Consider the following 23906-nt stretch of genomic DNA (forward strand, 5'->3'; position numbering starts at 1 on the left):
ATGAGAAATAATAATGTTTTTGTTGCGGTTAAAGGAATAATTCACCAGAAAAAGAAAATGTGCTGAATGCATACTCACCCTCAGGCCAGATTTGGAGAAATTTAACATCACATCACTTGCTCAACAATGGATGCTCTGCAGTGAATGGGTGCCGTCAGAATGAGAGTCCAAACAGCCGATAAAAACATCCCAATAATCCACACCACTCTATTTCATAAATTAGAGAAGTGAAAAAGCTGCGTGTTTGAAAACTGTTGTTTAATCCATAATATTCTTTTCTTTAGTCTGAATCAGGAGCGAAATATGCACAGATCAAGCACCGTTAAATGCCTTAAAGTTAAAATGCCTTGATGGATTTGTTTATTACAAACAAACATGTAGCTTTTCATGTTTTCTTGCTTCATGCTGTGGATTACTGTGGCGTTTTTATGATCTGTATGGACTCTCATTCTGTACAACAATAGATGTAATGCTATATTTCTTCAAATCTATTCTGAAGAAACAAACTCTATATCTTGGATGGCCTGGGGGTGACTACGTTCTCAGGAAATTTAATTTTTTGGTGAACTTAACAGTATGTGTGGGTATGAATGTCAATGTGCAAATCATTGAAGGTGAAAAGAAAAAAAAAACGAGTGTTGCAAGCAGCTTTCTCTAGCAACAACAAAATTAGGCAATGTGATATGAAAACATCCATACTAGACAGTATTACTTTACTAAAGTACATTTTTGTCTTCCTTCCAGTAACCTGTCACTCATATGAGATCCAACCAATTCCCAATAGAAAAATCAAGTCCTGTTCTACATTATTTCTCATTCGAAAAGCCATTTACTAGAATATCGATAGAGATGCCAGTCAATTAGTGTAATGAAATACTCTTCAGTATGTTTCAGTATGGCAAAATACACTGACGGTAGTGAACTGCAACCATATATAATTAAAACCCTTTTTATAGTAAACTCTGAGCACTCTTCATCTCATGCCAATGCATGTCACAATTTATTAATGTGTAAAACCTTTGAAATTAGCAGCAAACTATTGAATGCAGCTTTATATTAAATGGCGCGATATCACCTGCATCTGTTATTTCCTATGACTAAAGTGAATATTCTGATATCCATTCTTTACGTACAGATTAATAACTGTAATACAATGATAATGTTGCTTCATATCAGAAAAGAACGGACTGTAGCATTCAGAATAACCTAACACCCTCTGGTGGCAGAAGCGTGACAGACTCGCAGCCCTAAAAATACACAGGTCACTAACAAAACTTATTAATCTGTCCTTATATCAAACTTCAGAGCTTAAGTATTGAAATAAATCAGAAAGACAAATCATAATACCCGAGTCATGTAGTGTAGAAAGACTTTTCACATACTTTTATTTCCACAGTTCTCCTCTAACATTTTTTACATTATTTAAGAACAGACTGTTATACACAGATATCGAAGCGGGTCAAGGGAGGGGAGGTGAACAGAACAGAACCCAATACAAAATGGTCTACTCAAAGCACAACAAAATGCATGTGTATAAAATAACGTGGGAGTGCGGCGCACGTGCGACGACTACCACAAACTCGATTTTGTTATTCTTCGTCTTTTAAGTAGATTAATAAAAATACAATCTTTTCATGGACCGTGAGGAAACTGCAAAAATTAGAGGGATCTAAAGGTGTGATGATGGTTGGGCAGTTTCTCACAGAGGGAAAACGTGCCACGAGTTCTTTATTTTCTTCTTCTAAAACACGTGGCCAGGTTTCAATCGACTGGACAGGGAAGGAAAAAAACAAAAGAAAAAAAAAAATGGCACACGGCAACTACCACTGGCTACTTTTCACCATATATTTGAATACTCCACATGATCAACAACAGTACACACTGAGAAAAGAAAAGAAAGCTCTCCACGAGTGCAGAGAGTGCTATAACGCCTTCCGGATCTCAGCTGGTCTTCTCCGTGCTGTAGTGCTTCAAGGTGTGGGAACCTATTGGGTTAAGTGGAGTGGCTTTTTTTTTTTTTTTAATTCGTCGTAATTTAAAAAACAAGAAATGAACGTAAATAAAGTGACAACATCATGGAACGGTCGTAAGAGGAAACAAAGAGCAGCTTCTAGTGAAAATGGTAGCCCATGGCAAGAGACGCTTATGGGGTCTGTCAGCTGGGATTTTTTGTTTAACCCCTGTTTAGAACATCGGAGTTGTGAGCGAACCTCCTCGATTGGTTAAAAACCTGGTATGAATCAAAGACGACAGTCTCAGCACCAAGTTCCTTTCCTTGTACTCCCGCCTCACGAAAAGAGCTCACACACAAAGCTTCACTTATAAATATTTCAACTACAGACGACATTTTGCACTTTAACGCGAGCCCAACCCCGCTCCCGCCGATGAATCCAAAGCCGCGCGCTCCTCCGAGAGGTGCGTCACTGACACCCGTCACTCAAACGGCAGAACAAAGGGAGGCGTCGGGTTGCCTTCTAAATGTCCTGGGATTGGGAATGTCGGTGCGCCTTTTCTTTTGTTCGTTCTTTCCTCTCGTTTCTTTTGATTTGAGATAGTGTTACTTGACGAGACCTGGTAAGGTTTGACAACCGCAGCAGGGTGATGCCCCCTCCCTCCCATGAACCCTCCCCCACCCCATCCCCCTCCGGCAGCGGGTCGGGGCGAGGTGCGGCCCATCTGCGGTACCCTCTCGCCCAAACGTAAGCATTTCTTTGACTTGGATGATGGAGCCATGCACAGAATGCCCTGGGGGCTGCGGCCCAGCCCTGGATACTAGCGCTGGAGATCGTCCCTGTCATCTGTTGGCAGGGAAGTAGTTGGGGTCCAGGTAGTTGTAGCCTGTGCTCTGTGGTAAGCAGTAGTCTTTGTCCAGGAAGGTTTCTGCCTGGCAGACTGGCTCCAGTCGGTGTGTGGGCTTGTGGGTCTCCGTTTTAAACAAACTAAAGGGGCAAACAGAAAAGTGACTGGTTAGGACGAGACAACTGACCAACATTTCAAGTTAAACAGAATGGGAACATGTGGATATTTTGTAGATAAACAAAGAATTATGCCTTAAAAATACAAAGCAGGCCTGATATTCCCCATCTTAGATTGAGATTTCCTTTGTCAAGAATTTCAAATAAAACATTCTTTGAAAAGTCATTAAAAAGATGAAGGATGAATATCACAAGTGTCGTTCTCTCTCTAATGCTTCTATATCAGTTCACAACATTTTCGATAAGGCTTTAAAAAGATCATGGTCAGAATTGAAAATTAATTAATTCAGTTTATTAAATGACTTCACATGCACATCAGATTTCACTGAAGCAAAGTTCAACTGTGTGAGCATTTCACTCGCATTTGCAACTAAATATATATTAAATATATTCAGTGGTATAACAAACATCTTGTTTTTTGGAATTTGAAAAACATGAATTGTGATACAGCCTAATGTGATTATTAAACCTCAAAGGACACGTTTCAAATGGTGCATGGAGAGTAAACTGTCTGTACTAGGGATGCACGATATTATCGGACTGATATCGGAATCGGCCGATAATGGCTTTAAATGTAAATATCGGCATCGGCCCGATATGAGAAATTATGCCGATATGTCTTGCCGATAAGAGGAATACATTAACTCACATGTGCTCGTGATTAGATCATGTCAGCAGTGTGGCTCATTCTTGAAGCGAAGTTTTGTTTGAATCACGATTAGATTGTTTTGGACACTGTTTTGGATCGCTGCATTTAATCTGTGAAAGCACATTCCGTGTGTGATAGAGTAAACAGTAATAGCATGTGCAGCGGCAGCAGTGAAGCCTCCCCAAGGTCCTAACGCCTGTTCGGTAAGGAGTTTTAATTCCGTAGGGGGTGCTGTTGGCCTACTTCTAATTAAGTTAATAGTAAAATAGCCTACACAAGTAACATTTAGACTGTTCCTGATTAAATAAATCAGTAATTGATGTCATAAAATAATGAGTGTTTTGATTTAAAAGGTCAGAAGCTATAGCTTGCATGAAAAAAAAATAAAAATCAAAAAAAAAAATCAAACATAACACTTGTAAATTAAATAATTTTATATATACTGATTTATTCATTAATGTTTAATATGGTTTACTTTTTAAACAAATCATAAGCTCTAAAAGATTTTCAAGATGTTTACAACTCTTTTGCTTTAGACCATCTACAAATGTTAAATCTTATAGATAAAATAAAATGTTAGGGTTAACACTGCATCTTTCTGGGGGGGGGGGGGGGGGGGGATATGCTGCGATTGATATAGTTTATTTTTAGTTATTTTTCAAAGCTTCAATGTACTGTCAAAAAACCTTCATTATGGTTTCTTTGATTCTAACAAATAAGTTCTTGTTAAAAACTAACCAAAATTTAAAATATTTTGCTTATAATTTATGCACAGGAGAGACTTGGTGTTGTTTCCAAACAAAAAGGAAATATATCGGTATCGGCCAAAATGATTGGCATATTCGATATTGGCAAAAATCCAATATCGTGCATCCCTAGTCTGTACATTAACACCACAATGTTGCAACAAGTGGGAAAAGCCCAGCTCCACTCACCAGTCGGAGCAGGAACTGCAGAAGTCCACAGCGTTGTCCTGCGGACAGTCCTGACAGTGCCACCGAACACCCTGAATGGGCTCCATGCCACACAAGTCACACTGGGTGAGAATTACATGCAAACATTAACAAAGAAAAAAAATGCTGATCATGGAAAAAGAGCCACATTATATTATTATTAGTGCTGGGCAACGATTAATCCCATCCAAAATAAAAGTGTTTGTGTACATAATATGTGTACTGTGTATATTTATTATGTATATATAAATACACACACATGCATGTATATATTTAAGAAAAATTTTATGTTTATATTCTAAATATGTTTATATAGTACAAGTTATATGAATATAAATATATGCATGTTAATACATGTAAATATTTTTAAAATATATACTGCACGTGTGTGTATTTATATATACATAATAAATATACACAGTACACACACATATATTATATAAACAAAAACTTATTTTGGATGCAATTAATTGTTGCCCAGCACTAATTATTATACAGCTGTCTAAGAGATGGCTTTTATCACTTTGTTGCGTCATGTCTGGTTAAGCCACTATATAAAGTTAAAGGGATAGTTCACTCAAAAAAGACATTTCTGCCATCATTTACCCACCCTCATGTTGTTTCCAAAGCTGCAGGACTTTCTTCTGTGGAACATGATATTTTGAAAAATGTTTAAGTGTTTTTGTCCATACAATGAAAGCCAGAGGGGCTGTATGAACAAAAATATTTTAAGCATTCTTCAAAATATCTTCTTTTGTGTTCCACACAGGCTTGGAATAACACGAGGGGGATTAAAAGATGACCTGATTTAAATTTTTGAGAATCAGAGAGACATCACAATGGGAACAGGCAGGTAAACATGTGTACCTTATAGCCTGCGTGCTGCATGAGAGCGCTCTCAGCCTGGATCTCCTGTAGTTTCTGTTTCTTGAGTTTCTTCAGCTCCAGTAGCTCTTTATACTCCGGCAGGTGCCTCAGCTCCACTGGAACCCCTTCCTCATCCTGTAACATCACAGCGGGGTCAGAACAGTACAACACTTTTTACCACATCAGCTGTCACTGCTGCACTACAAAATATATTCTTCACAAACTACTTTTTAATGAGTCTGGAATATTATACTTCAATGATGCAATGGTTTTTTGTTTGATTGTTTTGTTAGGGTAGGTTGAGGCTACATTTCCTGACCCTGTTCTCCCTTTATTTTATTGTCACAAAAAAAAAAAAAAAATTGTTGCAGTAAAAATAAATATTAATTAATTAAATTTAATTTATATTATCGGACGCATTTTCCCCAATAATTAAAATAGTTGATAATAATCCTAAAAATAGTGAGATGGTGTGAAACTAAACAGAATTTAATTGCTGGTATGAAAATATTATTCAAATTGCATAAATTAAAGGCATTGTATAAATAAAAGTTTGGGGTCTATAAGATTATTTTTGTTATGCTCACAAAGGGTGCATTTATTTGATCAAAAATACAGTAAAAAGTAATATAAAAAAATATTGTTAGAATTTAAAGTAACTGTTTTCTATTTTAAATTGTAACTTTGTCCTGTGATGGGAAAGCTGAATTTTCAGCATGATTACTCCAGTCTTCAGTGTCACATGATCCTTCAGAAATTATTCTAATATGCTGATTAGCTGCTCAAGAAATACTTAAAAACAGTTGTGCTGCTTAATATTTTTGTAAAAATTGTGATACTTTTTTTCCAGGATCAAAACCTGAGACTTTATCAATTAAATGCATGCTTTATAAAAAAAAATAAGTTGTCATTTTAATACTGCGGGAAATCGTATGTATGGACACCACAATATAACAGCAATCAACATTGCAATGTGATAATGACAATGGGTTTAGTTTGTTGACAGGAAAAGCTCCATTTCCAATATTTCCATGCAGGCTTTACATATGGCTTGTGATGTCATGATTTGTAGCAAAGGTTGTAGTAAGGTTCGCTGATGCTTGGCAACGCGAGACTGCTTATGTTATCTGCAGGGCCCACTGACCGGTGTCGTGTAAAGGTTACATATCAGAGACAGAGAAAATGTCAAGCCACTGCAGTTAGTTCACAGTCACTCAACACACAGCCCTCTTTACACAGTTCAGCTGAGGAGACACAAACATCGAGTCATCTCTAATGATTTTGACAGCAGTGTCTGTCAAAAGGCAGCTCATCATTATCAAATGATCAAACATCAAGCAAATCCCAACTGTGGAAATGCCAGTTTGCGATCTTTAAAGGATTTCCTGTTTGAGAAAGGCCATCAAATGTTTGCCAGAGGGGAAGAGAGGAAGTCGCTATGATGAATCCAAATGGCTTTCAAAAAGCAGTAAGAATTTTTCATCAATCGATTTCAGGTATTTATTTTTCTGTTTTCAGCTTCTAAATCAATTTGCTTCAATATGATCTGATAAAATGTTGTGGCTCTCACTGGTTCAATCATACATGCATTTCTGATGATTAGTGACCCGATCAATAACAGCCCACCCTGAAGTGGGAGCTCTCAGATTTAGTTGGACTTGAACTGTGAAATTTTAACCAGGACTGACCGAATCATCCGCTCCATTATCCTGGAGGCTGTTGAAGAAATGAGAACGTTCATCCTCGTCATCCATGTAGACGGGCGGCTCGTATGAGGTGAGGAACGTAGAGGGCCTGTAAAGGTGCTTATTGAGGTGGTGCTGTCGCTTACTGGAGGCCTGCAATTATAAACATGTACTGTCAATAAACATGCACTGTAAAGCATTTTAAATAACTAATCATATTGTTATATTATATAATATTACATATACATATGTGTGTATGCATGCATGTATGTGTGTATGCATGTATGTATGTATGTATGCATGCATGTGTGTGTATGTATGTATGCATGTGTGTATGCATGTATGTATGTATGTATGCATGTGTGTGTGTATGCATGTATGTGTGTATGCATGTATGCATGGGTGTATGTATGCATGTACACATATATACAAATCACATATATACATACAGTGGGGAAAAAAAAATATTTGATCCCGTGCTGATTTTGTACGTTTGCCCACTGACAAATAAATGATCAGTCTATAATTTTAATTTATAATCTCAGTTTGTTGCCTGTATAAAAGACACCTGTCCACAGAAGCAATCAATCAATCAGATTCCAAATTCTCCACCATGGCCAAGACCAAAGAGCTGTCCAAGGATGTCAGGGACAAGTTTGTGGACCTACACAAGGCTGAAATGGGCTACAAGACCATCAACAGTTGGTGCGAATACTCGCAAATGGAAGAAACACAAAATAACTGTCAATCTCCCTCGGACTGGGGCTCCATGCAAGATCTCACCTCGTGGAGTTTCAAAAACCCAAAAGGGACAAAATAGGGACAAAAACCCTCCTGAGATGTGTGCAAACCTGGTGGCCAACTACAAGAAACCTCTTGACTTCTGTGACTGCCAACAAGGGTTTTGCCACCAAGTACTAAGTCATGTTTTGCGAAGGGGTCAAATACTTATTTCACTCATTAAAATGTAAATCAATTTATAACTTTTTTTAAATGCGTTTTTCTGGATTTTGTTGTTATTCTGTCTCTCACTGTTCAAATAAACCTGCCATTAAAATTATAGACTGATCATTTCTTTCAGTAATTTTCTTCTTCACTGAAATACACACACACTACAGTTCAAAGGTTTTGGGTCAGTAAGAATTGATAAAAAATAAAAATGAATGTTTATTCAGCATAGATGCATTGAATTGATTAAAAGTTACAGTAAATTAATTTACATTGCAAGAAAAAAATAAAAAAAATAAATGCTGTTCTTTTAAACTGACTACTTCTACAGATCCTGAAATAAACTGTATCATGGTTTCCACAAAAACATTGCAATAACTCTTATCAACTGTGACAATAACAAAAAATGTTACTTAGCAGCAAATCAGCATATTAGAATGATTTCTGAAGGATCATGTGACACTGAAGACTGGAGTAATGATGCTGAAACTTCAGCTTTGCCATCACAGGAGTAAATGACATTTTAAAATATATTAAAACAGAAAACAGATGTTTTAAATGTAATAATATTTCACAATATTACTATTTGTACTGTATTTCTGATCAAAAAATACTTGGTAAGCATAAGAGACTGACTTCAAATTGTTAAATTATTACAAACTAGTGTGTAGTCAAAATAGTTTTTAATATATTACATTTTAAAAGACCAATTTACCTTTTTACTGTAGATGCACACATTGGGTGTTCTGCCTGGTACTGGAATACCAGCTTTTGTCAGTTTTATGAAATATTTCTGTACCCTGCTAGCAACCTGTGAAGAAGAGGAACAAAAACTTAGTATACAAAAGAGCTGGCCATGGTTAAGCTTTCCTACCACTGCTTTTAAAGGTTAAGATTCCTGTCCCATTAGTGAAAAACATTTTAAATAATAGAGTCTCCATTAAATGGGGCTGTAAGGATGTTAATTGCCTGACTGCTTTAGAGAGTATTGAAAAAGTGACTAGAGATTTGAATGTCCATCGAGGCCAAAAGATGAGGGTGACTCTGTAGAGCGGGGCCTGAAGACGCACCTGTTTGGCGGTCCTGTTGCCAAGTTCATCTGCGATCTTCTGCCAGCGTTTAGACTCGACCTCCTCTGGTGGAAACTTCAAAAGCAGCTGCTCCAACTTTTTCTACAAATTTCACATACGAGATGTGATGAGCAAACAGCCAAATCTTACAGCTCAAGAGCTACACAAAATACTAAAATGCACATTCTAAATAAATTAGCTCATGTCAACAATTAGCTTCTGTTCAATAATTTGAATGGAGAAGTAGCTTTTTAAGAATGGTACAACATTAACATTTTCTAAGATGTTTGTTCATAAAAAGTAGTGAGTTCATGGCTACCAACAGCTCTTGGGTAGCTTCATACCTGCTCTTCAACAGTCCACAGCTGGTTGAAAGTGTCAGGTTTGTTCTGGTTGCACAGCCTCCCTCTAATCATCTGTCCGAACACCATAAATCAGAAAACGTTAGCAGTAGCACACAGTTCAAAGCTATACATGGACATTAACTTAAGATTTTAGGCTAAAAAAAAAAAAACATTCAGAAGATGTAACTGGTCAACCTGCTTTAAAGTATTTCACTATTTGTTTTGGTTATTGTTTTTTTTATGTTTATTTTTCATTTTTAATATTATATATTTTTAATGTATATATACACATATATATATATATATATATATATATATATATATATATATAACACACATACAGTATATATTCTGAAAATACTTGTTTATACATTTATATATTCATATGAATCATATTTATTTTAAAAATAAATATAAATATATTTAATATATAAACAACATATGTTTCTTAAATATATACAGGCATGTGTTTGTATTATATACACGCACACACATATACACACACACACACACACACACACACACACACACACACACACACAGAGTATAGGCACATATTTTGTAAACAAAGACTTATTTTGGATGTGATTAATCGTTTGACAGCACTAATATATATGTGTGTGTGTATGTATGCAAAACTATTAATTTAAATATATATTTCAGTTTTATATTTTAAGCACACAGTCTTGTATCTTTGTTTTTTGTCTGATTTTCAAGTACTTTTTTTGCTTCAAATAAATGTTTGTAATGCTTTAATTCACCTCTTACCTGGTTAGTTTGATTAATGGATTATAACGCTTTAAACACTTCTGGAACCAACACACTTGGAAATGTGGGCGGGCAATAATGAACTCTACTGACTTGTTAACCATTAATTATGAGATAGTGGGTCTGCTCAGATTTCCTGATCTATCAAGAGACCAATGGAAATGCTTTATTCATCGATTTAACACATATACCCACTCTATATCAAAAGGAGGACAAGGTTTCTCCCACTTGTTTCCATAGATACCATCTTTTCACTACATGTGCTGCATGCATGAACATCCTGAACAAGAGAGAAGGGCTGAACTGACTGGGGTAAAACTGCAGGTAGAAAGCTAGTTTGTCTGAACACAGCACTTCCATAAAACGGGCCAGGTGACAGAGTTATTTGTGATCAGCATGCTTGCAGTGCATTTTTGTTGAAATGTTACAGAAGAATGAATATGGATGGATCTTGTGCTCTCGGGGAAGATGTTGTGCATGCAGAGCACATTCGAGTTCATGTCCTAGGGCTCAAGCATATATATAACAAGAAACAACGTCAAGTTAAATGTTAGGTCTTGATCTTATTATGTATCGGATGCAGTGGTGTGTGATGAAAGTGAAATCGTAGGTCATGGGGAAAAAAATGAGCAAAGCATAAAGGAGAATCTGTAACACAACATGCAGGTTCATAGTCAAGACGGCTGTAAATGGTTACAGAATACAAATGACAAGAAGTACAAAAACTTAATCTGAGTTTACCTGAGTTCTGCTACTGGACATGCTGTGTTCTGGACCGTCACTTGACGGCAGGGAGGAGGAGTAGACGGATGAGGAGTCACCCTCGTTCTTGGAATCCACAGGACTTTTTGGTCGAGCAGGCAACCCCACTACAGAAAGACAAAAGCATTGCCATTGAACGGACATATCCAAAGGGTCCACTAAAACTTTAAAGTAATTAAAAAATAAATAAATAAATTATAAGCATTAATTTGTGGTATTAAATGAATTCTGAAGGAGAGTCCATGATAAAGAAAACGACAAATCATTTAAATATCTATTGCCAATTTTTTTGGGGGGTCCATAGCCTGGTCAATTGGACCTGAGGGCAATATGCAAAAATACACGCACATAAAAGGTACACACCTTTGTCAAAGATTAACTGCAACTGTCGTGTTTTGCGCTTCTTGTCACAGAACTCCCTTTCAAAGTCGCCACGGCCTGAGGTGTATTGGTCCCATGCAATGTCTGGGAGCTGGACTACTCTCTGGGGCCGAGGCAGACCCATCTCCATCTGTGATGAAGGCAAACCATCAAAAACACACTTAAACCAGAATGCAGGACTAATTAACAGATATTTCAGAAAATACCAATGGAAGTCCCAGAGAAAGCTTCTGTACCTGTTTCTGTAGCTGGTCCACAAAGGCGATGGGGTCAGACAGGGCTTCCTTCTGATGCCGTGCCAGTGTCTCCAGGTCCAGGATGGCTTGGGTTCGCTGGGCCTCCAGTACACTGATGGTCTGGAGCAACCTCTGATAACTAATGTAGAGGACAGAGGAGAGGGAAGGGCAGAGATGTACATTATTAACAGCTGATGCCATGCATTCAACCATCAAACTCTAAGCAGATATTCTTTATTTAAATTTAGTGCAACACAACCACACACTTTGCTAAAGAAACTCCCTGTAAACATTCCCATAGAAATATATTTTATAAAGAGAAATATTTCCTGTCAGTCAAAGGGTGGGCAGGACTGACAGTTTCATGCAGGAGCTGGGTTTCCTGCTTGTACCCAGAGTATTCTCGTAGCTTCGTAAAATTACAGTTGAACCCCTGATGTCACATGGACTATTTTACCGATTTCCTTGCTATGTTTCTGTGCGTTGATCGTGGTAACATCATTGCTGTCTATGGAGGGTCAGAGAGCTCTCAGATTCCATCGAAAATATCTTCATTTGTGTTCCAAAGATGAACGAAGGTCTTACGGATTTGGAATGACATGAGGGTGAGTAATTAATGACATACTTTTCATTTTTGGGTGAACTAGGCCTATCCCTTTAATTGTGGAATTACACTATAACAATTGCATTAAAATAAAGCATAGCCAAAATCACTATTTTTCTCTATTAGGTTCATGTTACGTAACAATTTCAATAACTCATTTCTCAATTCTCACAAAAAAAGAAAGAAAAAAACCCCAAACAAACAAGATTTTATGCCTCCAATATATTCCATGGGATTCAGAAGCTCACATTTGAAAAAGCTTTTCTAGATTCATCTTGGCAGTTACGAAGATATGGCATTGGCTGAGCACTACAGAGCTTTGACTTTTTCCCTGCACACCCTCAAGAGAATAGGATCCACAAATAAGAACATGAACAAAAGAGGCAGATAGGGAAAAAGGGTGAATTAGATAAAGATGCTCTTCTAAGCGGGAGATTCAGCCTACTGCTTAGAAGTAATCTTATTCAGAAGCTCAACAGACCTTGTATAATCAATCTAGCCCAACATGGCATGAATGAAAACCAATTGATGACAGCAAGCATGCTATCTCAACAAGAATTCATTTAGAGAACTTGCTCCATTTGATTTGTCTTACTTGAGGGCAACTGACTAGTTTCCCTAGTCATTTATTTCCTAGTCATTTAATAACTTAGACCGCAGAGGAGCTGTTAACTGCCTCTCGATTTAGATGCACAATGAAGATAGGCATGTAGCACTACAGGCTGGGGAAAGCAGCCAACGATGGCAATGAGCCCAAAACTGACATATGGCTGGCAATGCACTGCCACCTATAGGTCAACCATCTGAAAAGCAGACCAGATCTTAGTTATAACAGACAAGAACTAAACAAACATAGTGATATGGGCTTTGGGCCATTTTAACCTGTATTTCACCAATTAACCTGTACTAAATACTACACCCATACATCTTTTCAAGTTAGTAGCCAATGTGAGCATGTTTATTGTGTGGTGCCTACCTTGTTAAGGCTATCATCACTATCACTATTTTCATAACTTCAGTTTAAGGTTATCAACAAACCCCCAAATCACTGGAGACCTCAAATATGAGGCTTGTTGTAGAATACTACTCATCTAAATCATCACCAAGAGCAACATCTTATGAACCAACCAGCAATGCTTTAAAGAACTAGCAAGACCCTAGCAACTAAAACCACTTGGCATTGTGGTGACTAGTTTTGCGCAGACAAGAACTCCTTATTTGCTTCTTCAAGAAAAAGTCATTTATATCTATAATTTAAATGTATGTCAAGCACACAATAAATCCAAATTAAATGCAGGAGAAAAACTGTCCCAGATAAGAAATGAGAACGATTTAATATAGGGGAAGTGGTGACCCATACTCGGAATTTGTGCTCTGCATTTAACCCATCCAAGTGTACACACAGTAGTGAACATACACCCAGAGCAGAGAGCAGCCAATGCTGCGGCGCCCGGGGAGCAGTTGGGGGTTTGGTGCCTTGCTCAAGGGTCTCACCTCAGTCATGGTATTGAGGGTGGAGAGAGTGTTGGTTATTCACTCCCCCACCTACAATTCCTGCCGGACCTGAGACTCAAACCCATGACCTTCGGGTTACAAGTCCAATTCTCTATCCATTAGGCCACGACTGCCCTATATATATATATATATATATATATATATATATATATATATATATATAAATATATAAAAAACAACAAAAGATAAATAATTCAGATCATAAACTGACTTGACTGCAGTCTCTTTTAATTTCTATTGACAATCCAGTTGGCCGCTCCTGATCCCTGCACTCACACTGTGAGATGGGCACACGCTGAATGAGCACGACCCAGGACAACCTGCCCACCAGCAGCAGGCCTTCCATCGCTTATTACCTACCACCGTCCTGGAGATTACAGCAGCTGTTGCGCATTTTCTGCAAGCGCAGTCGACTATTATGCTACAGAAAACAAGTATGCAGAGTTAAGCAGGAAAACACCAAGATGTTTATCTGGGCAAACCTCTTCAAATTACAAGGCACAAACACTTTGAAAACCTAAAAAGACAAAAGACTAAAAACAAGAGCAGGCTAGACAAATCAAAACCTGACCCGACAACCACATAAGTTAAAGCAATGCAGTTTGCGACTACTTTTAAAGCAAACCTCTATAATATAATAGGAAATTTGATTTATGAAGCTAGAGAATTCCCTCTATATGGAAACTGAAAAAGACCTGAAAAGTACTAGTACATGGCCCTGCTAAGAATGAGTTATGTGGTTGCTACTGGGGCACACTAGGAAGTTTGTTACTGGCAAAAGTACAAAAAAAATTCCACCAGCTAAAGATGTATGATATTCAGTTTTTTTTTTAGATGTGACTGGGGTCCATTCAGGGGTGCCTAATCCTGTTCCTGGAGATCTACTGTCCTGCAATGTTCAGCTCCAACCCTGATCAAACACAACTGAACCAGCTAGTTAATCTCTTCAGTAGCACTTGATAATTACAGACAAGTGTGTTGGAGCAGTGTTGGGACTGAAGTCTGCAGGTATGTAGACCTCCAGTAATTGGGCACCTCCTGATGTAGTTCAATGCTTTTAAAAGTTTCATACTTTGGGTTTGGGGTTTGTTCAAATCATTAACCCTCAATATGAGGAATACCAACAATGGTGGTTGCCACAGCAAACAACTCAAATTAATAAACACAAGAGGGTACATTAACAAACAAAAAAAAGAGTTAAAGGACAAAGCACACATTGGTTTACCAGAATTGATGACTTCAGACAGGATAGCATAAACCTGAACATACTCTTTGTTGTGTTTAAGAGCCAAGTGATCAGACTCAAAATAGTAGACATCTGGATCCTCCTCTTCTTCCTCCTCATCTTCCTCAGCCTGAGCGGCCAGCAGCTCTTTGGTGGATCTCGACACTCTACTATCCGACACTCTGACCTCTCCACTGACCCCTGCTTTCTCTGAGAGTTCATTGTCTGCCTCGCTAGAAAGCACCAGTGCATGGTGGGGAAGGTCTTTATGGCTGGTGTCCTCAGAGGAAAGAGGAACCGGCATGGACTCCTCCTTCAGCGAACCATTGTCTATGTGTGGGGAACTGGGTTTGGGGGAGCTGGCTTTGAGCCCACTACCAAAGGCAGCGCGGCGCGGTGAAGTCCTCAGGGTGTATCGGTGTTCTTGTGGCTCTGTGAAGGAGGGGGGCTCCGCAGGCAGCTGGGAGGCAGTCAGCACTACCGTTTCTCCTGAGATATTTGAGTAGTTGTCAGAAGGGTCCTGCTGCTCAGCCTGAAATCCGCCATTGGTGCTCTCCTCTCTTGCGAGCTCGTCCTGAGCCTGGCCGGCGTCCCCTACGACATCCACCTCTACCTCCATCTCGGGTTCCCGGGACAGCACGGCCTCGGCAGCTTCCTCGGGCGCGCAGTTTCTCTCACAGTCAATCTGAGGGCTGTCGGACTCATTGGCTGGCTTGGGATGAGGGGATCTACAAGGCACGATAGGGTCGGGGGATGAGGGTGCAGCCTGACTGCCGTTTAACAGCGAAGGACTGTTGTTAAGCGTGGCAGGGGAGGCACAGGGCTCCGGGGGTAAGGCTGCAACTTCTGAATCCTCCTTATGGAGTTCAGTGAGGCCGTTGGTGGCCTTGACGTTCTCGCCGGACTGTGGCGGAGGGGAGATCTCCTCCGCCGGGCTGTCCTCTTTCTGCTCTGCCTCTTTGTTGAGGCTGAGCGGAGGGTCCGAGGACACGTTCGATTTGGCGCCCTCGTCATTTTCCTTCGGTGCAGCGGGATCAGGGCTCTCCGGTTTGAGAGAAGGCTCCTCCTCAACCCCCTGCGATTCACCTGAGCGAGGGCAGCGTTTGGCCCTCTTCAGGGCGGGGGAGGCTTCCGGCCCACCCCCAGCCCTAGGACGCTCGCAGTTGTCCGATTTGTCCGACTCGTCCTTCTCGGAGCTCGGAAAGCCTCGCTTTCCGTAGGATAGCAAGGCCTCACCCTCCGCCTTGCTCTCGGCTACCTTTCCGACCTGTGCTCCGGTCTGCTGGTGCTGCTGACAGTCCTGCTTCTTCTTGGGCGAGCGGGCTCTGGGCACAGGAGGCGGAGAGCTCTCTTCTGGCTGGGCGATGCTGCGGTTCCTGAGGGTTCGACCACAAAAGTTCTCATCCAATCCATTTATCCCCACTGATGATCTTGTGACGCGTGAAGAGCGGGATGCGGCCATACTATGGTGGGTGCCTACTGTCTCCTCATCGTGGTGCTCTCTCCTCAGCAGCAGAATGTGGGCACCTGAGGGACATGACGAGAGAATAATTACATATTATTCAGATTCAACGTTATAAGGGTTTGAGACTACTCCTACAGCTTATAATTAAAAAAAAAAAAAAAAAAATTTCTGGGGGACAAAAATAGCTAGAAAACCAGCTATAAATCAGACAGCTATAAATCCATAAACACATTTTTGCTGTGCACAGTAACATACAGTGATCTGTTTAGAATTTTCAACTCATTCTGTCCAAAGGTTGTGGGACAATTACAAATCATTCTTGCCATTTTGGTAAAAGCTTGTATTTGTTAGCCAGCTAGATAACTTCATCTCGGTACCATATTTAAAAAAAACCACGAAGATGACTGATCAGAAAAGATAGACATGACAGAGCAAAGAGCCAAATATGGAAAAAATTAGGTAAGAGAAACATTTTAGCTGAAGTTTAAAGGAACAAGTTCCTGGATTATTATGATGGAATGAGAGTATAGTTCCTAGCCATATCAGCCTATAAAATCACAAATTTTCATTTTCCGTCGGTCTTTAAATAGGAAAATTATCAAAACTCTCTGGTCATTTTTGATGACCAAATGCTAATGGTCTAATCCGATTCAATGATCTATGCTAAAATAAGCTAAAAGCGCTACCGCCAGACACGGAGATCGGCTGAATGGATTCAAAAACAGTAAAACTCAACTGTTTAAACCTAGGGGAGTTTTAAAGTGAACTTATTTCCAAAAAAAGTGGAGTGTTCCTTTAAAGATGTGAGGTAATCTGTTTGCTGGATGTTCCTTCACAGAGGGTCAATGGATTGAGATGGAACAGGAAGAGAATAAATTGTGTTTCAAGAATGAGTGCGCATTCATGGAATATCTGGAATGTTTCTAAGCAGAAGTTCCACGGGAAAAGGAGAGAGCCATCTTTATTTATAGCTTTTTATGCTAGTGAAAAATATCAACTAGATTTGTGGAGAAAACATGAGTGATGTGTGCCTGTGCAAAAGTTGCCACCACAATGCCAAGGCGCTGCTAAGCAATTATTTACTGGTTCAAGACCAGTAAATAACCTAACATAACAACCCTGCCAAGAAAGCTGCACAATTATGAGCTATAATTTATTACTTATGGGGGTGTGTGCAATAGTAATAGTGATGACGCATGAGCAAAAATCACTAACAAGATTCTAACAATTGATCTTTAATGTGCACAATTTCAGAGGAAAATCTTCATTGCAAGTTCTTTCCTCTTGCTCTCACGGACTTTGGGTTTGGTAAAACAGTGTCAAACATACACCACTGGAGGAATAACAACCTACGGGCAAGCTATGATCTACTGTTATCTAATATTCTATAAATACGTTTGATATTCAGAGGTTATCTGAGAGTTTCCCACAAGCTATCAATCTACTTATCACACATGTGCTCGCTAGGCTTTCCCCTGGTGCATTGCTAAAGCTGCAGATGTGACGGGGGATGGTCTGTATTTAAGCTGCTTCTTATCGGAGCTATAAAAGTGCTTTTCAACAAGGGCCAATACAACACAAACATTCAGTCTTGAAAGACTGATCATGGGTGTCTCTAATGAAGCAGTCAGCGCTCCACAGAACCCTGTGAGCAGAGTCCAAAACTAACAATTATTAAGCAGCAAAAATGCAAGTTGGTTGGTAAGTCTAGGGACTGCAAATTTGCATGATGTAAACTGAATTATAACAATCTAAATGTTACTAATGTTAAGCCAAAGTATATTGTGTGTCTTCAAGTCAAGGTATACATCCGTGTTCTGTTGTGGCTTTGCGGACAGGGATTTTTGTTATGAAGGTGACATACTGCCAAGTATGGTGACCCATACTCGGAATTCGTGCACTGCATTTAACCCATCCAACGTGCACACACAGCAGTGAACACACACACACACACCGTGAACACACACCCGGAGCAGTGGGCAGCCATTTATGCTGCGGCGCCCGGGGAGCAGTTGGGGGTTCGGTGCCTTGCTCAAGGGTCTCACCTCAGTCGTGGTATTGAGGGTGGAGAGAGCGCTGGACATTCACTCCCCCCACCTACAATCCCTGCTGGCCCGAGACTCGAACCCGCAACCTATGGATTACGAGTCCGACTCTCTAACCATTAGGCCACGACTTCCCCTATCAGAACCGTTCAGTGATTTCAGCGCATACATGTCCAAGCAGACTTGTGTGAGTAATTTTTAACACTTAGAAAAGAGGTCCAAGTGCCAAACATGGCCATACAACACACTCATGGTCAACAGAGTACACTTTGAAAGGCTTGACCGCTTAACTGTGCAAGATGGAGCAGAATGCACATTTTTTTTTTAATTATATACCTGGATCCTTATTGTTACATCTGATTCAAATCAAATGAAAAACAGAAATGTTTTCCACAGAGGAAAATTCCCAATCAAAAGTTTGTTTCTTTTCCCGAACTCAATAAAATGAAACATACATAGAATATTCCTGGCAATATTCCAAACCACCAATAAAATATACATGTATGAGAAGCATATGAGAAATATTCACATTTTGAAAGCCATTTCATGGATAGACATGATTAGTTTATTTTGCATGCTGCTATCTGTGATGCAATGACCTGCAATGCTCATCACAAATATTCTTTTATAACTGACAAATATGACAAATATGGTAAACTGAAGTTTAAAGGGTTTGTGTGACACAAAGACAGACCTATCGAGGATCAAGTAAGCATGCTTAAGCTTCTGTTTACCATATTGATGTTCTTTATGTGCACTGATCAATGTTTATATGTGAATACACACCTAAATGAAATTGGTTCCTTCATATGTAGCAATCATGACTTAGATTTAACCACTCAATTCATATGGATTACTTTCAAAATATCTATGACTTTTCAAAATCAAATTTTAGTGAAATGGACTTTCATTTGAGGGACAGAAATTTCTCAGGTTTCATTCAAAATATCTTCATTTGTGTTTCAAAGATGAACAAATCTCTTACGGGTTTGGGATGACATGAGGGTGAGTGCTGACAGAATTGTCATTTTTGGGTGAAGTATTCCTTTAAATGTTTTAAAATGTCCCAATATTAATTGAAATAAAAAAAGAAAGAAAGACAAAGAACAATACAAAACTCGAAATAACATTTCATGGTATATTTTCTCAATTCACCAGCCTTCGGCATACATGCAAAAAGCTAATTTTGGACCCGGAGTATGACAAATGAAGCAGTCGGTCCAAAGACCAGTGCTTACAGAATATGATATATTGATATGGGAAAGGTGAAATGAGCAAAAAAAAAACTGCAAAGCAGCAGCAAAAACACACCACATTTCATCTGGGGGGCTTCACAGGAGACTGAAGAGAGCACTGGGCTGGTACTGTGACTGTCGTCTGCATTACTCAATAATTAGTCTGGTACTAAAGTCAAACAGAAGCTTGAAGTGTGACAAATTAGATTACACCATATCAAATTTCTCAATTGCCTCCATTCTGCTAAGGCCATGCAAGGGGATACATCTAGGACATATGCAGTAGGAAAAAATAGATAATTTTAGGTTTTATTACAGCCAGAACACTTCCAAACAGTCTGTCCTTGATGAAAAAAAAAAAAACTTTATGAAACCATAGCTCTATATCATTCACATTAAAAAGGACACTAAAGGCTACAGTCGGCACAATCACTGCCATGTAACATTAGTTTGATCTGAATGACGAGAGGCTTTGAATAAGATTTCACACTGCTGACATCAGTTTTGCTTGAGAAATGAGAGGCACCTGAGGACAGACTTACATGCATCCCTTATTCACACTCCACTGAAGCCTCCTGGTGAGTGTCTAATGTGATTTGACCATGCATATAAAACAAGACGGAAAACAGACAGAAGGGGTGGTGTCAGGCCTGAATACTAAAAGCACTAAAACAGTTAGAAAACATAATTTTCCATTATTACCCATGTCAGTTTAACTACTAGATTCTATTTTCCTCTCTCTAAAAAAAAAAAGACTATAAAAGACCTGTTTTTACATACAGCAAATCCAGACCTGTGATTTGAACTGGAACAAACACACAACTAATGTCATCACACACGCTACAACCCTTCTGACATGAGTCATTTGTGCATTAGGTTATCTGGGAACTCAAATACGAGTAAGTGAAGGTTAGGTTGCTTGTCCTGATTTAAAGTAGTAAAACCTTGAATAGACTACAATGGATGATGAAATGGAGCACGCTCAAAGCATTTCATTGCATAAAAATCAGAAAATTCACTAGGATCAACTTTATTAAAGCAGCGCTTCTCAAGCAAGTAGCCTCACGAAAATCAAGATGTGACGTTAAACATGACAATACATATAAATCTATTTGAAATAAAATCATTATTTCAATTACAAATAGAAATGTCAGTTCTGACCTTGTTCAATTTGAACAGAACCAGAATCTCCCAATTACAGCTTGCATTAGTTAACACTAAACACACACTAGAGGAATCACTGAGAGCCCAGCAGCCCATCTGTGCAGCGGCTCTCATTGTTCTTTTGACAGCCAATGGAGACGCTTCGTGACGCCTGGCATTGTCCCAAGACAAAGCTGGACAGTTAAAAGTAGAAAGAGTAATTCACACATTATGTACTTATCCTTACATTGTTCCAAACCAGTGTGTCATTCATCTTTTGGAGGGGATACTACAAAAGCATCAGTGAAGTAGTCTATATGACTTATATTTCGAGTCTTCCTGAATTGCACTGAAATTTAAGTCAGTATACAATGACTACGGCACATCAATAACGTCAATGCTAGCACAGCATATAAATGCACCATTTTTGAATGTAAACATTAAGGTAAATGAGTTAAAATTTCTATTTTGGAATTAACTATTGCTTTAATATTGTTACAAAGAGAAACTCTTCAATAAACTTGATATGGAAACACACTGCAATTCAATTTACCAAGGATTAAAATATACAATTTTTAAGGGATTTTTTATTAAATCAAGTAACACATGGACAACAAGCCTCTGGAAAAACAAAAAAACGAAGACCATAGAGTGACCTGTTGCGGGAAAAGTGCACAACCTAAACGTCAGAATGTGTCATATTAAGTTCTTCAATAAAAGCATTTAGTTTAAAGAAGCTTGCCCTGCCAGGCGCTCTGGCAAATGTCCGTGTTGTTTAATGCATTCGAGACATTTTCCTCAGCACTTACATTTTATGGTTGTAATTTGTTAGCATAACAATTTACATTTGTCTGAACTATTTCTTGTTAGATATTAAGCATAATGATAAAATTACATTACAAATAGATTTAACAAGTAACTGTATTCTTTTTGAGACCAGTGACAGTAAAGGGTCTATTGTAATGGAGTATACATGTAATATTGTTGACATAAGTGAATTCCTCCTACTGTTTACAAGTGCTCTTGTTTTTCTTTATTTTTAATTTAGTGATTTTAACTCAAATTTCAGTTTCATTTTTACCCTCTTTGCAGACATACATATATATATATATATTTTTTTTTTTTTTCATCCAATGAATCAATGGACAGATTATAATCGACACAATTTTGTCTAACCAAGAAGAGACACTACTACCTCAGTCGCTGGCAGGTGCCAAGTTCACAAGCTCATCCCCCCAACTGCTCTCAAACTCACTCGGACTGTTTTTATAGACTTGAAATATGAGGTTGTCATTCTGCAGCTCGCGCCTTGCGCCGCACGCGTTAAGAATTTAATAATACTTCCTGAATAATCGTGCAGCTCGCGCGCGTGGCGAAGAACTTTAAATTGACACGTGCTCGCCAATGAACTCTCATCGCGAAACACTCCAGCCCAGTCCAAATGATAACGCGGAGGAAAGCGCTAGCCCTCTGTGCAGCTCAGCACGTTTTAATTGCTAGTCGCAGTGGTTTCAGAGAAACCCGTTTGGCTCCGTGACTGAGAAACGATGAACCCTCATTTAAAACCTGTTCTCAGAATGTGATGTCTTCCTCAGAAACGGGTTTGCGCTAATAAACCTGACACACTAACAAACAAAGTGTTTTAAGCACTACTGCAGATTATTAACTCACCGTTATGTATCTAGAATAGTCGTGAGAAGAAACATTTTCTCCTTCAAATGCATTTAACGGGCCTCTCCGGCAACACCGCATCCGCGGCTCGGCATGATGTGTGCAGCCCGGCTGCCTCCCCGGTGCAAGTTTCTCCAGCTCCGGTGACTTCTCAATTCTGAATTAGTCCCTAATGCAACACGCTTGCTTCACGCGCCTCATGAAATCTTTTACTAAAACATATGGTTTTAAAACACAACTAACCGTTTAACTGAACAAAACAAATGTGTCCGCAGGGTTTTATTAGCTCACCTGCTAACTACTGCATTCACAAGATGCGCAATTCCACTCATTTCGCGCTACAAATAACAACACATATTCATTGTGTACATAACCACGCAACAATGAGAAAAAACTGTTTCTTTTTCAGCAACTCAGCCACTAATTAGCATTTTGGCTAAGAGCGCTAATAAAGATGATACAGACTCACTTTAGCATGCTAATGCTAACGAATTTGGCGCACCCTATTTAACGCACATTCATAACACTTGTTAACGAACTAAAAAAAATGCTGTGTCTCGGTGTCAAATAAACGCCAACAGCAGAGCAAGTGAGTAAATGACTTTTGAAGATAAAAGGGCCTAAATGTGGAAGCTAACAGGCTAGCGTGGAACAGTGCAGAGGAGCGGGGGCAGCGTGAACATACACAACTGATCAGCCGCAACAACTTTGCCCATCAAATCCGCTCGAACCGCCACAACCGGAGCGGTTCCTGAAGCAGAGTCTGCTTTAACTTCGAGATAAAGTCGGGGAATTGGACTTGAGTGACTGATAATTCAATGTAAAAGGGTTTATGAAGCTACAGAATTACACTTACCTCACTTCCGCAAATCGTTTGCTGCACATTCGGCAGCCGCCATGTTTTTTTTCCTCTCTCTGTGCTGCTGTGAATCCCACAATCCCGCTCACTGCGATACTGTACAGGACAGCAGCCGCGGCCCACACGCTCGCTGCTTTCATAATGACCGGCTCTCAAGAGCTCTGCTGTCAGCGCTGATCTGACCGAGCATTTCAGCCTGATGAGGAGCAGCATATTGTTCTGAAGAATGCACTATTGATCTGTCTACGAGTGGAAATAATGGCTAGATTGCACCAGTGCTATTTAGGGCTCTGTAAACTACTTTAATTTTGTGTCAGGCTGAGGTCAGTGAATTAAGTTCACAATCAAAAGAATGGCTCGACTTGTCAGACAGTGCCATCACAGTTTTTTCCCCCAAGTGTTTTCTATGAAGGGGTTTTCAAATTGGAGTCCAGGGACCCCCAGGGAGTGCTAAGGGGTTAATGGAAATGTTAGAAAAAAAAGATTAATATAATAAAATATAAAAA

At 39.2% G+C, this 23906-nt stretch overlaps 1 protein-coding gene across 2 annotated transcripts; it reads right to left on the reverse strand.

Moving 5' to 3' along the window:
* Window positions 1-1356: 1356 nt before the first annotated feature.
* Window positions 1357-23669, reverse strand: zzz3 (zinc finger, ZZ-type containing 3). 2 transcript variants are annotated; one of them, XM_079378678.1, is made up of 12 exons: window positions 23398-23669; window positions 15027-16509; window positions 11639-11777; window positions 11385-11532; window positions 11001-11128; window positions 9492-9563; window positions 9148-9249; window positions 8793-8888; window positions 7133-7282; window positions 5445-5579; window positions 4560-4660; window positions 1357-2939 (listed from the first exon to the last, which is right to left on the reverse strand). In XM_079378678.1, the coding sequence occupies exons 2-12, from the start codon at window positions 16442-16444 to the stop codon at window positions 2795-2797; spliced, it is 2634 nt and encodes an 877-aa protein (XP_079234804.1). In that variant the 5' UTR covers window positions 16445-16509; window positions 23398-23669; the 3' UTR covers window positions 1357-2794. The 2 variants fall into 2 exon arrangements, with proteins under 2 accessions (XP_079234804.1, XP_079234805.1); XM_079378679.1 differs by lacking the exon at window positions 15027-16509 and having other exon boundaries at window positions 23398-23593.
* Window positions 23670-23906: the final 237 nt, after the last annotated feature.

The sequence above is a fragment of the Barbus barbus genome (assembly GCF_936440315.1).
Source record: "Barbus barbus genome assembly, chromosome: 26".
NCBI lineage: Eukaryota > Metazoa > Chordata > Actinopteri > Cypriniformes > Cyprinidae > Barbus > Barbus barbus.